This window comes from Doryrhamphus excisus, linkage group LG4, assembly GCF_037039965.1.
Source record: "Doryrhamphus excisus strain RoL-2023G ecotype Guam linkage group LG4, RoL_Dexc_Guam_v1.1, whole genome shotgun sequence".
Lineage (NCBI taxonomy): Eukaryota > Metazoa > Chordata > Actinopteri > Syngnathiformes > Syngnathidae > Doryrhamphus > Doryrhamphus excisus.
Window position 1 is genome coordinate 16,399,874 of NC_136360.1, and position 13,339 is coordinate 16,413,212.

General features: G+C 38.9%; 1 protein-coding gene across 3 annotated transcripts in view; it reads right to left on the reverse strand.

Moving 5' to 3' along the window:
- The window catches only part of ect2 (epithelial cell transforming 2), a 41,990-nt gene that overhangs the window by 15,969 nt on the left and 12,682 nt on the right, over positions 1-13,339 (reverse strand). For all 3 annotated transcript variants that reach the window (XM_058073404.2, XM_058073403.2, XM_058073405.2), the window contains 13 exons: positions 11,499-11,606; positions 11,320-11,393; positions 11,082-11,212; positions 9,957-10,072; positions 9,812-9,874; positions 9,505-9,742; positions 8,079-8,191; positions 6,402-6,521; positions 6,262-6,330; positions 5,984-6,094; positions 2,955-3,051; positions 2,764-2,845; positions 1,119-1,197 (listed from right to left, as the gene is read on the reverse strand). In XM_058073404.2, the coding sequence (XP_057929387.2) occupies positions 1,119-1,197; positions 2,764-2,845; positions 2,955-3,051; positions 5,984-6,094; positions 6,262-6,330; positions 6,402-6,521; positions 8,079-8,191; positions 9,505-9,742; positions 9,812-9,874; positions 9,957-10,072; positions 11,082-11,212; positions 11,320-11,393; positions 11,499-11,606 (1,401 nt within the window). The remainder of the gene's footprint in view (positions 1-1,118; positions 1,198-2,763; positions 2,846-2,954; positions 3,052-5,983; positions 6,095-6,261; positions 6,331-6,401; positions 6,522-8,078; positions 8,192-9,504; positions 9,743-9,811; positions 9,875-9,956; positions 10,073-11,081; positions 11,213-11,319; positions 11,394-11,498; positions 11,607-13,339) is intronic.

Consider the following 13,339-nt stretch of genomic DNA (forward strand, 5'->3'; position numbering starts at 1 on the left):
TGGAAGAGTTTGAATGACTGACTGAATGCTAACATGTTAGCATTATTACGCCCAGCATAATAGTGCCTACCACCGAAAATGCTAAAAAGGAGAGTATAATCACTTTAGCATGCTAACATTTGCATTCAACACCTAGCATGATAGTGCTGTTTTCTTAAGTTCATATTCATGAAAAGGGTAAGTATAATCACATTAACATGCTAACGTTTGCATTCCAACACCTAGCAGGATAGCGGTGTTTTCTCAAGTTTCTATTCATGAAAAGGGTGAGTATAATCACGTTAGCATGCTAACGTTTGCATTCCAAAACCTAGCAGGATAGCGGTGTTTTCTCAAGTTCATATTCATGAAAAGGGTGAGTATAATCATGTTAGCATGCTAACGTTTGCATTCAATACCTAGCATGACAGCTGTGTTTTCTTAAGTTCATATTCATGAAAAGGGTGAGTATAATCACGTTAGCATGCTAACGTTTGCATTCCAACGTTTGTATTCCAACACCTAGCATGATAGCGGTGTTTTCTTAAGCTCATATTCATGAAAAGGGCGAGTATAATCACGTTAGCATGCTAACGTTTGCATTCAACACCTAGCATGACAGCTGTGTTTTCTTAAGTTCATATTAATAAAAGGATGAGTATAATCACATTAGCACGCTAACGTTTGCATTCAACACCTAAAATGATAGTCGTGTTTTCTTAAGTTCATATCCCTGAAAATTGGGAAAAGAAAATCTAGTATGCTAACGTTAGCATGCTAGCAATGCCAACATTACTACGCTAACAACTAGCATGATAGTGTAATGTACCGGGAAGGCTAAATGTCCCAAAAAAGGGCTCTGACACAAATGCCAAAAATGGTCCAATGCTAAAGAATCCTTAAAAATATTTTTTTTTAATTCCAGGTCAACCACAAAATGTAATCAGTATCTCCTATTCCCAACAATTCCTGAAAATGTAATTTAAATCCATTCGGAATCTTCCATATTATTTTTCAAGACAAACACCAGCATGGGCTTGGGGGAGGCAATCAGTGGAGCAAACGGACTGCGTTTTCGTACCAATGTCCGTGTACGTGTCAAGGTAGACACAACAGACAGGAGAGTTGCTCAGACTTACGGGACATCCGTCGACTTCGTAAACCACATCAAAGATCTGCTTCTGACCGTCGGTCTTCCTCTTGTCCTCGTTGATGTGGCTGGTGGGCGGAGGTATCATTATTAGTACAGGACATCTTTTCATCTTGACGTGGTCTTGCATGCTTCAATGTTTTATTCTAGCCGTCTGGACAGGCACTTTAGCTCGCTGTAAAGAGGCTCTTAGCCAACAATGGACCCGGGGTGAGCAGGAGCAGGGAATACTAACTCCAGTCACGGTGCAGAGGTGCTTATTTGAATTCTTCGTTTGGGTCAGGGACCGTGTCGGGGCAGAACCCCTTGCAGGGGGGGCCCTATTATTGGGTGACGGGCCAACTGCTTTGTTTGTTTGTTCTGTAGCGCAAGCCAACACACAGATCCAATTAAAATGTTTGATGAAAACAAACATGTTATTCTTAGGGAGCTGGCATAATTACTTATATTATTTTTCACCCCCAAAGATGGAGTTCAATATTTTTATAATCATACATATGAGATGATATATATATATATATATATATATATATATATATATATATATATATATTATATATATTTTATAACATATTTATACGTTTACATCAGGGGTCTCAAACAAGCTGGCCGCGGGCCAAATGTGGCCCACAGGACACTAGTTTGAGGCCCCCGCCTTGATATGAAAGTTTAATATTAGTGCGGCCGGCACAAGTTTGATATGGATGCTGTATGGTATCATGTACCCAGAAAAAATTACTACGTTTGATTAATGTTCATGTTAAAGGTTAAATAACTGTTAATAGTTATCCTCCCTATCCGTGTGGAAGTGGTAAGTTTTTGGCTATTTAAGTTTAAAGGAAATAACTTGAATGCTACCGTTTAGGTGGCTAGCTCTCTAGTTTGCGAGTTAGCATGTGTCTCAAGACCCTGCAGTTGCGCAATATGTTGTAAATAAAAAGAGTATAAATGTGACTATAGTCGTGTTTTGTCATGTCTACAGGGCTCTAATAATGGTTTGTTCATTTCAAATCTGAAAAAAATAATTTGTCTACCCACCAACTATATGTGGTTTCTTAAGTTTTTAATAATTGCCCTTTTATTATTATTATTATATTTATTTATTACTGATTGAGTTTCTTTATTCTTGATTTTTTATTTATTTTTCATCTTATTTTGTGTAGAAAAATAAAAAGTAAGATATTTGAGAACAGTGGAATGTTTTATCTGAGCTTTTATGGTAGAAAATCGGAACCAAAGCACTGAAAAAGTTTGTATATTTTTCTGTTTTTAATAAATGCGTTTTTTTTTTTTGGAAAACCTGATGCGGCCCAGCCTTGCCCAGACCCTAGCTCCAGTGGCCCCCAGGTAAATTGAGTTTGAGGCCCCTGCATTAAAATGTTTGATGAAAACAAACATGTCATTCTTAGGGAGCTGGCATAATTACTTATATTATTTTTCACCCCCAAAGATGGAGTTCAATATTTTTATAATCCCAACAATATATTTATACGTTTACATATTTTTTTTGCCCAAGAGGCAATAGGAGGTGATAATGCAACTCTCCACTAATGGATTTCAGAGCAAATTTAAGCCATAAAAATGAACTGAATGAGTTAAGGTTCATCCATAAGAGTAAGAACACGGAAGCTCACGTCATAACTTCCTTCAGAGACTCAATTGCTTTGTCCAACGTCCGCTTATCCGGGTTGTCGTCCGACGTGTGCTTCTTAATGTCTGCATTGGATACAAATACAAACGTGACGAGGGGAGGAAAGGACGGAATTAGCAACAGGAGGTAATTTGGAAAAGGGTTCAGGCGGTGAGGAAGTTGGACGAAGACTACCATTTAGAAGCAGAGCCACGCTGGGGAGTCGCTGCACTGGTCGGATCAGGAGCTCTGCCAGGGTCTGCCGGCCACACTCTGGCTTGGCCTGGTTGATCTGAGAACAAAAATGCTGACATGAACGGCATGTAACGCAGCACTGACAAAGTCGCACAAAAGACATTTATAGCATACTACTACTAATAATAATAATAATAACTAAGAAACACAGCATCATGTTTTAACCTTGAAAAAGGGCAGTGTACTTGTGTTGCTATGGTGACTACTACTACAATGTGTATCAGTATACATGACATACTACTATAAAAACACGTCATCCCAAAAAAATGTCAGCCATTAGCTGAAAGGTAAAAAAAAAAAATTTGCAAAATAGAAAAACTTAATATTTCTAACCAATGATTCGACTCTCAGATAATTGTTACCCCGGTTATAATACACCGTCTATAACCGCTATTCTGCTAAATACTGTGCCCACACAAAGCCCCCTTTAAATATACCTTAAACCAGGGGTCTCAAACACACGGCCCACGGGCCAAATGTGGCCCGCAGGACACTAGTTTGAGGCCCCCGCCTTGATATGAAAGTTTAATGTTAGCGCAGCCCGCGCATGTTTGATATGGATGTTGTATGGTATCATGTACCCAGAAAAAATTATTACGTTTGATTAATGTTCATGTTAAAGGTTAAATAACTGTTAATAGTTATCCTCCCTATCCGTGTGGAAGTGGTAAGTTTTTGGCTATTTAAGTTGAAAGGAAATAACTTGAAGACTCTCTAGTTTGCGAGTTAGCATGTGTCTCAAGACCCTTGAGAGTATAAATGTGACTATAGTCGTGTTTTGTCATGTCTACAGGGTTCTAATAATGCTTTGTTCATTTTAATCTGAAAAAAATCATTTGTCTGCCCACCAACTATATGTGGTTTCTTAAGTTTGTATTATTTGCCGTTTTATTATTATTATAATATTTATTTATTACTGATTGATTGATTTTCTTTATTCTTGATTTCTTTTTCATCTTATTTTGTGTAGAAAAATAAAAAGTAAGATATTTGAGAACAGTGGAATGTTTTATCTGAGCTTTTATGGTAGAAAATCAGAAATCATTTTCTGTTTTTAATAAATGCGTTTTTTTTTTGGAAAACCTGATGCGGCCCAGCCTTGCCCAGACCCTAGTTCCAGTGGCCCCTAGGTAAATTGAGTTTGACACCCCTGCCTTAAACTGTATTATGGAAAGCAGGAAGTGAACAAATATAACAGTTAAAAGTACCAGATGGAGGGGTAGGATTTAATAAGCTTTGCTTCTTCCTACTCCTTTTGGACCTGTTGGAACTGGGAACTGATTATGGGATGCAATCAATTGTAATCTGATGCATGGTCAAATGAAATTAAACCATTACCATTACAATTATTGAGTGCACGCTACTGCTGAATGACCAAAGCCGAGACCGGCCTGGTGCGACCATCAAAACCACAGCACAACATGTAGCAGGTAACGAACACACATACGGCTTCTGCTACTGCAAATACTACTACTACATTAACTGTAAACAGGCAACTTCAGGGACGTTTGTTTTTTTTTTTACAAAACAAGCGCTGCAAGGTTATCAGTTATGCTGATGATACACAGCTATACATCGCCGTGCCACTTGATGCCCTTTTTAGCTGCATTTTTGACTCTGAGCTAAATTGTATCCCACGTATCAAAAATATAACAAAAATAGGTTTTTATCACCTTAAGACATAGCCAGAGTCAACCCGTTTCTCTCTCAGGCCAGTAGGAGGTGCTAATGCCTGCTTTTATTTAGATTACTGTAATGCCCTGCTCTCTGGTCTTCCCCAAAAAAAAGTATTTTAAATCTTCAATTATTACAGAACTCAGCCGCACGTGTGCTGACGAGGACCAGAGGGCGGGAGCATATTACACCAGTTTTAAAGTCGCTACATTGGCTCCCCGTCCGCTTCAGGATGGATTTTAAGATTCTCTTACTGGTTTTTAAACGTCTTAACGGGCTTGCACCTTCTTATTTATCTGATCTGCTTTTAACATATCAACCACCGCGGACCCTGCGGTCCTCCGGCACTGGCCTTTTAACTATACCAAAACCCAGAACTAAAACCCACGGTGAGGCAGCATTTAGCCACTATGGCCCCCACCTGTGGAACAGCCTGCCGGAGAGACTGTTGATATTTTTTTAAAAAGTGGGTTTATATTCAGCATTATACATTGGTAGTGTATTGTTACTTTTTATACACCTATTGTAGTCAGGCCTTTTAACAATACCAAAACCCAGAAGTAAAACCCACGGTGAGGCAGCATTTAGCCACTATGGCCCCCAACTGTGGAAAGGCCTGCCGGAGAGCCTCAGGACTGCGGAGACTGTTGATATTTTTTAAAAAAGATTAAAGACACACCTTTTTAAGCAGGCTTTTAACTCATATTTTTAAACTTTTCTTATTTTTTTTATCTTTTTAGTCCTATTTTATGCTTTTAGTTTTTAGCTTTTAACTCCAGTATTTCCTCAGGGGGGGTCCTCCGCACTGGGGGCTGTGTCAGGTCTGCTGAGGGGGTGCCATCCTTGGGTCCTGGGGGTTCCTCCCTTTAATGTGGGGGTCCGCCCGTCTGTCGGAGTCGGGGGACCCGGGTGCCGGTCCCCCGATGGCACAGCCTGCGGCTCCTCCCAGTGTGGACGACCCCAAAGGTGGCGTTTCGTTGAACCTCAGTGCCATGCCATGTCTCCCTACTGTGTGTGATTGTGTGTGTGTGTGTGTTGTGTGTGTCTAGTATGGAGGTTGGGAGGGAGGGGCTTTCTTTTGTTTCTTTGTTTTTCCTTTTAATCGTGGTAATTGTTTTTAATTCTGTACAGCACTTTGTGTTGCATGTCTTTGCAGGAAAAGTGCTCTAAAAATAAAGTTGATTTGATTTAGCACCACTTTGCTACCGGGTACCATTCATATCTTTTTGTGTGATGCAATGACGACTGAATAAGTACAAATACGTACATTATAGTACAAGTTAGAAACGGGGTACCTTAAGAAAGGCGTGGAAGCGTGGCTTTTGTTTCTCACAGCGAACGATGGTGTCTTTGCTCATTTCAAAAAAGTTAACAAAAGGTGGGTAGGCCTTCACCAGCTCTTTGGACTAGGAAGAGGAGATATGAGAAAGAATTAGATTTGTAAAAAATATTCATGCATCGGGTGGAAAACAAAGTAAAACCTCTCTGCAGAAATACCACCATTTAGTATCTGAGACAGTAGAAAGCATTTTGGCTTAGTGGTTGGATGTTACCGACGGTAGAAAGGTCTTACATATTTCAGGACAATGTCTCCGATGCTCCTGTCTTCCGACCAATCTCTCAGCACTTCCTCGAGGTCATTCTAATGAAAAAAAACACGCGGATCAATCGATGTCGGCGATAAAGAGCTCACACGTTGCGAGGACGCGCTACCTTTATTCTGGTGTGAACCTCGTAGATGTCAGGGATGCTGCCAAATATGGTCTTGATTTCTTCTGGCGCCAGGATGGGTCCGCCCACCTGACCTTCTTTTTCCAGCGGAAGCTTGAAGAGCTGAAACGAGAGACGATATGCACACCTTGTGTCACGATGACACGCGACAGCTTCCGCAATGATGCTCTACAAGCCCCCCAAGACTACAAGGATAGATGAGGGGAAGCTTTTGCTGGTGCCTCTGTGCGCTGTTCCCATGATGAGGCGTTCAAGTGCACTGCGTAACTCTGCGTGTGTCCTAAGTCTTTTTCCACTTCCCTGAGGCTTTCTAACCTGAATAAATAAGTGGGATACTTTTATTGGACCCGAGCCTGGAATACAGTCACCCCTTGCGGTTCAAATTTCACTAATTTTACATTTTACAATAAATTAATAAATCATTGCTCTTTGGTGGTTGACTGTGGTCTATTATCAGTCTAAGAAACATGAAGCTAATTTTACATATTCTTGGTCTAAATTACCCGTCGGCATTTTCAAGGCCAAAAATGGCTAAATGAAGGAAAATACAGCAAAAAGAAGCATTCAGAAAATGCAATAGCTAGTATGCTACATTGATTGACAGTTACTATGGTAACCATTATGTCATTGTATGGTCATATCAGGTGCATTATTAAAAACAAAACAAAAAAAACCTTAAACTGTATTATGGAAAGCAGGAAGTGAACAAATGTAACAGTTACTGATTGTAAAAGTACCAGATGGAGGGGTAGGATTTAATAAGCTTTGCTTCTTCCTACTCCTTTTGGTCATGTGGAACTGGGAACTGATTATGGGATGCACTCAATTGTAATCTGATCTGTACCAAAAAATAATAATAAAAAAATATTAATAATAATTTAAAAAAATTTAAACCAAAATTATATTAGGAAAGCAGGAAGTGAACAAATGTAACAGTTACTGTTTGTAAAAGTACCAGATGGAGGGGTAGGGTTGAATAAGCTTTGCTTCTTCCTACTCTTTTTGGACATGTGGAACTGGGAACTGATTATGGGATGCACTCAATTGTAATCTGATCTGTACCAAAAAAAAAAATAATAATAATAATAATAATTAAAAAAATATATATATATTATATTAGGAAAGCAGGAAGTGAACAAATGTAACAGTTACTGTTTGTAAAAGTACCAGATGGAGGGGTAGGGTTGAATAAGCTATGCTTCTTCCTACTCCTTTTGGACATGTGGAACTGGGAACTGATTATGGGATGCACTCAAATGGAATCTGATGCATGTTCAAATGAAATTAAACCATTACACTGGTCTCTAGGTGTCAGTAATGCCACCATGATGAGACAACAGCCACAGCAGGAAGTACCCTGGCCTGAAAAACGACTAGCGACTCTCCCAGTGCTGAAGGCTAAATCAAGGTTAGGTCTTATTTTCTCTTCTTATGTCGACTATATTGGGTAATACAATTGGAAAGGCGACTGCAGGGGTCTAAAAAAGATCTAATAAATGATAAAGACCCATATTTAGAAGCTAGTACACAGGTTTTCCATGCTCTAACTGCAAAAATATTCCATTATAAATAAGTAATCCTACTTTGCAGAGTCTGGAAACCAACAGACGGTGATAAAGGAGGGATGGCGTGTGTGGTTTGAGACTAGAACAGCGCTACCTTGAGTATGGTGTTCAGGATGTCTACGTAGTTGCTTTCCGTTTGGTAGAGCTCCTTGGAAACTTGCCAGCGGGCACCGGATTGCTTGGGCAGGACTGCAGACTTTGAACTCTCTGCCAGAGATAAATGACAAAAAGTACTTGGTTAACACTAAAATGTGAGAAATGTTGTATATTAAAGATGGAGAACAAAAAGACAAAAGAACAATCCAGTGTAGGTCGACACATTCCAAAAACATGCTAGGTTAATTAGCCACTCCAAATTGTCCATATGTATGAATGTGAGTGTGAATGGTTGTTTGTCTATATGTGCCCTGTGATTGGCAGGCGCCTCTCGCCCTAAGACAGCTGGGATAGGCTCCAGCACCCCCGCGACCCTCGTGAGGATAAGCAGTAGAAAATGAATGAATGAATGAATATTAGTATTCCGTTACTGCTTTTTGTGTAGTCTGTTATCCGCCACCCTCATGGCTGGGCCCCAGCCACCCTTTTTGATCTAGCTTCTTCTTACTGATGAAACCTTATTCGGTGTTTCACAGTGCTTTGTCTACACCAGGGGTCTCAAACTCAATTTACTTGGGGGCCACTGGAGCTAGGGTCTGGTGAGACAGGGCCACATCAGGTTTTCCAAAAAAAAACAAACAAAAAAAAAACATGCATTTATTAAAAACTAAAAAATTAAAAAAACTTCGCTTTGGTTCCAATTTTCGACAAGAAAAGCTCTGATAAAACATTCCACTGTTCTCAAATATCTTACTTTTTATTTTTCTACACAAAATAAGATGAAAAATAAACAACTCAAGAATAAAGAAAATCAATCAGTAATAAATAAATAAATATAATAATAATAATAAAACGGCAAATAAAAACTTAAGAAATTATTTTTTTCAGATTAAAATTAACAAAGCATTATTAGAGCCCTGTAGACATGACAAAACACGACTATAGTCACTACAGCCTCCAAGTTATTTCATTTAAACTAAAAAAAAAACCCCAAAAACTTACCACTTCCACATGGATAAGGAGGATAACTATTAACAGTTATTTAACCTTTAACATGAACATTAATCAAACGTAATAATTTTTTCTGGGTACATGATACCATACAGCATCCATATCACACTTGCGCGGGCCGCACTAAGATTAAACTTTCATATCAACGCAGGGGCCTCAAACTAGTGTCCTGCGGGCCACATTTGGCCCGCGGGACCGCATGTTTGAAACCCCTGGTCGACACCATTGTCTTTAGTTCTTTGACTGGTTTCCTTCTGGACTATTATGTTCTTTATGAGCAAGACGTCTGCATCTGGGGTCTCATCCAAAACCCAAACGTTGCACATTCGGTGCAATAACTGTCCCTTGAATGAAAGATGCTGTCGGTGAGTGTAAGTACGTGTGTAGAGGACTTGAAGCTGTTGGAAACATACCTATGCTGGTACTGGCCAGGGCTTTACACGAGTCGGGCGTGTTTGAGATGTCCAGCAGGGAGCCCATGGACAGGGAATGTTCGGCTGAGGGCCTTTTACGCGGCGGCGGGAAGGGTGAAATCTCTGTCTCCTTGGTGAGCTGGGCCAGCGTGTCCCTCAAACGGCGCCGCTTGCGGTTACTGTTGGGGGTGGAGAGGGACAGGAGGGACACGGCCTTCTTCATGGCCGGGCTGTCGTTCTGAGGAACACGGGAAACATAACTGCAGGAAGCCGCCACACGACAACAGAAGGCGCTTCCAGTACTCACCTTCTCGTAGAGATACATGGACTCTCCTGCTCGAGCATCCATCTGAATGCTTCCCCAGAACCACTAGAAAAAGACAACTGCAGTGTAAAACTTAGTGTTGCTTTTTCCGATGACAATGGAACGCGTCTCAGTAAGAAAAGGCAACCTCTTGTTTGACCACAAAGACTTTCTTGGAGGGACAAAATGGCAGCTCCTTCACAGAGTTTTCCTCCACCACCATGTGTGTGCATCTTTCATTTCCAACCTCCTGGTAGTTGCCACCTAAAAGACACATGAGAGATGCAATGATACGACGGCCAGTAGTTGGCGCACAGTTTGGGAATTTACCGACCCCTCAACGCAACTCACGACGCTCTCGCCAGTTATTGTCAACAACAAAAGTGGGCACATCCTGAAGTGAAAAGGCCTTTGGCTATTTATTATTATTATTTTCCAGCACTGGCCATGGATAACCATCAAATAAGATTTCTAATAATAGAATTATCAGATTTATGCATCATATAAAATAAATGCATGAATTAAAATGTATAATAAAATATATTATAAATTATATATATAGTATAAATACTATAATATAATTTGAATTTTATAATTATAAAATAATATAACAAATGCATCATGCATCATATAAAATAAATGCATGAATTAAAATGTATAATAAAATATATAATATATATATATAACAAAAAATATATATAGTATGAATACCATAATATAAATTAGAATTTTTATAATTATAAAATAACATAACAAATGCATCATGCATCATATAAAATAAATGCATGAATTAAAATGTATAATAAAATATATATATAATATATATATAGTATAAATACTATAATATAAATTAGAATTTTTATAATTATAAAATAATATAACAAAGTGGCAATAAATGAATGGTATAATAAACAAATCATACATATATATATATATATATATATATACACACACACACACACAGATTTGTTTTTTATACATATATTTGTTTTATAATATAAATTATAATTTTTGTTATATAGAATTTTTATTATAAAATAATATAACAAATTAGCAATAAATGAATCATAAAAAACAATTATATATGTGTGTGTGTGTATATATATATATATATATATATACATACATGTGTTTTTTTATTCGATTCATTTATTGCTAATTTGTTATATTATTTTATAATTATAAAAAATCCCTGTATATGAATTTGCTATTACAAAGCAGAAGAATATCAGCGCCGATAAAAACGCTCATTCAAAGCACCAACGATACCGACCGTGTTTAAGAGTCCTCTCTTGCATGTTGGCTCGCTCTTCCTCCGAGAAGCCCAAAAAACTCAGGGTGCAGTCTTGGAACGGAGGAACTTTGAATTCCGTGCGGAAGGCCTCCTCTCCTGCAAAGAAGGACCTGGTTCAAGGGCAGGGTGGGAGGGACAAGGTCATTGTCAAAATGCCAAATCTCAGCAATGGCAAAGCGCTGACATCACAACACGTTTGGTGGCGTGTGCCGCTTACACATCGTTTCTTCTCTCCCATGCTTTGTATATCCATGATGGAGTGAGGATGGGCGTCCCCATGCACACCGCCAGCTAGTTAAAATGGACAGATTAGATAAAACATTGAAAGACTGCATCCATGTTTTTTCCATTTTGATGTTTTAGTATTTTTCCCCCCACAAAAAAATGCCAACACACCCTGTACTTCTCTCCGTGAGTGGAGTGGGCGACAAGGTGCGTGACCTTGGTGCTGAAGTCTTTCCGAATGATGCCCCCCATGTGATGAACCAGACCCACCAGGTTTTTCTACAGAAAAAAAGACACCAAAGAGGATAAACAATACAAACAATAAGCGGAAATGCCTCGCTCTGGACAGCTTAGACCAGGGGTCTCAAACATGCGGCCCGCAGGACACTAGTTTGAGGCCCCCGCCTTGATATGAAAGTTTAATGTTAGTGCGGCCCGCGCAAGTTTGATATGGATGCTGTATGGTATCATGTACCCAGAAAAAATTATTACGTTTGATTAATGTTCATGTTAAAGGTTAAATAACTGTTAGTTATCCTCCCTATCCGTGTGGAAGTGGTAAGTTTTTGGCTATTTAAGTTGAAAGGAAATAACTTGAAGGCTACCGTTTAGGTCGCTAGCTCTCTAGTTTGCGAGTTAGCATGTGTCTCAAGACCCTGCAGTTGCGCAATATGTTGTAAATAAAAAGAGTATAAATGTGACTATAGTCGTGTTTTGTCATGTCTACATGGCTCTAATAATGCTTTGTTCATTTTAATCTGAAAAAAATAATTTGCCTACCCTCCAACTATATGTGGTTTCTTAAGTTTTTATTATTTGCCGTTTCATTATTATTATTATATTTATTTATTACTGATTGATTTTCTTTATTCTTAATTTGTTTATTTTTCATCTTATTTTGTGTAGAAAAATAAAAAGTAAGATATTTGAGAACAGTGGAATGTTTTATCAGAGCACGGAACCATGTTTAACCAAAGCACGGAAAACGTTTGTATATTTTTCTGTTTTTAATAAATGCGTTTATTTTTTTTTTTTTTTGGAAAACCTGATGCGGCCCAGCCTTGCCCAGACCCTAGCTCCAGTGGCCCCCAGGTAAATTGAGTTTGAGACCCCTGGTTTAGATTCTGCTTGCCAACCGCCAATAAACAACAGAAGAAGAAAAACACCAAGAAGAAGAACGCACCCTGACAAATTTCCGTTTGAGCGGGTACAAGATACCTCAATCGGATTGGTTAAAGGAATATTCCATCCCTGTTCAATTCTTTCCATTTGAGCAAATAAACCAAATGCAATTGGAATATTTGGGTCCATGTATAGTATTGACAAAATGGCTATTGACATAATATTTGCAAATGATGATTAATCAATGTTAACTATAAAGAGTGATATTGGATAATTCCTCACAGCACACCTGACGGTTTCTCAAGGTACACTAGTGTGCCGCGGCACGGTGGTTGAAAATCACTGGCTTAGACGGTAGCTGGAGCGGACCGTGGTGGGGGTGGGGGTTACGGTAGGGGCACACCAGTGTATTTTATTGACGTCAGTTTGAAGGCCATTCATGCAGCGTCATAATGCACGAGCTGAAACATCTTCTAAGGCAGTGATTTATTAAATATTCCAATTGCATTTGGTTTATTTGCTCAAACGGAAAGAATTGAACAGGGATGGAATATTCCTTTAACCAATCCGATTGAGGTATCTTGTACCTGCTCAAACGGAAAATTGTCAGACTGTGTTCTTCTTTGTGGTGTTTTTCTTCTTCTGTTGTTTATTGGCGGTTGGCAAGCAGCTTTCGTATGCATAGCGGCATCTGTGGAACAGAATCTAAACCCCATTCACAAGTCCAGTTTTATTAAAAAAGAAAATATATAAATCTATATAAAACATGTCCCGAGTTTAATTATAAAATATTAGCAAAATTGAATTTGATCTTTTCCTGTTTAAATTGATCCCGGGTGCGTTCTTTCAGCGCATGCTCAGATATGACGTAACACGCAGATCCAGACGTT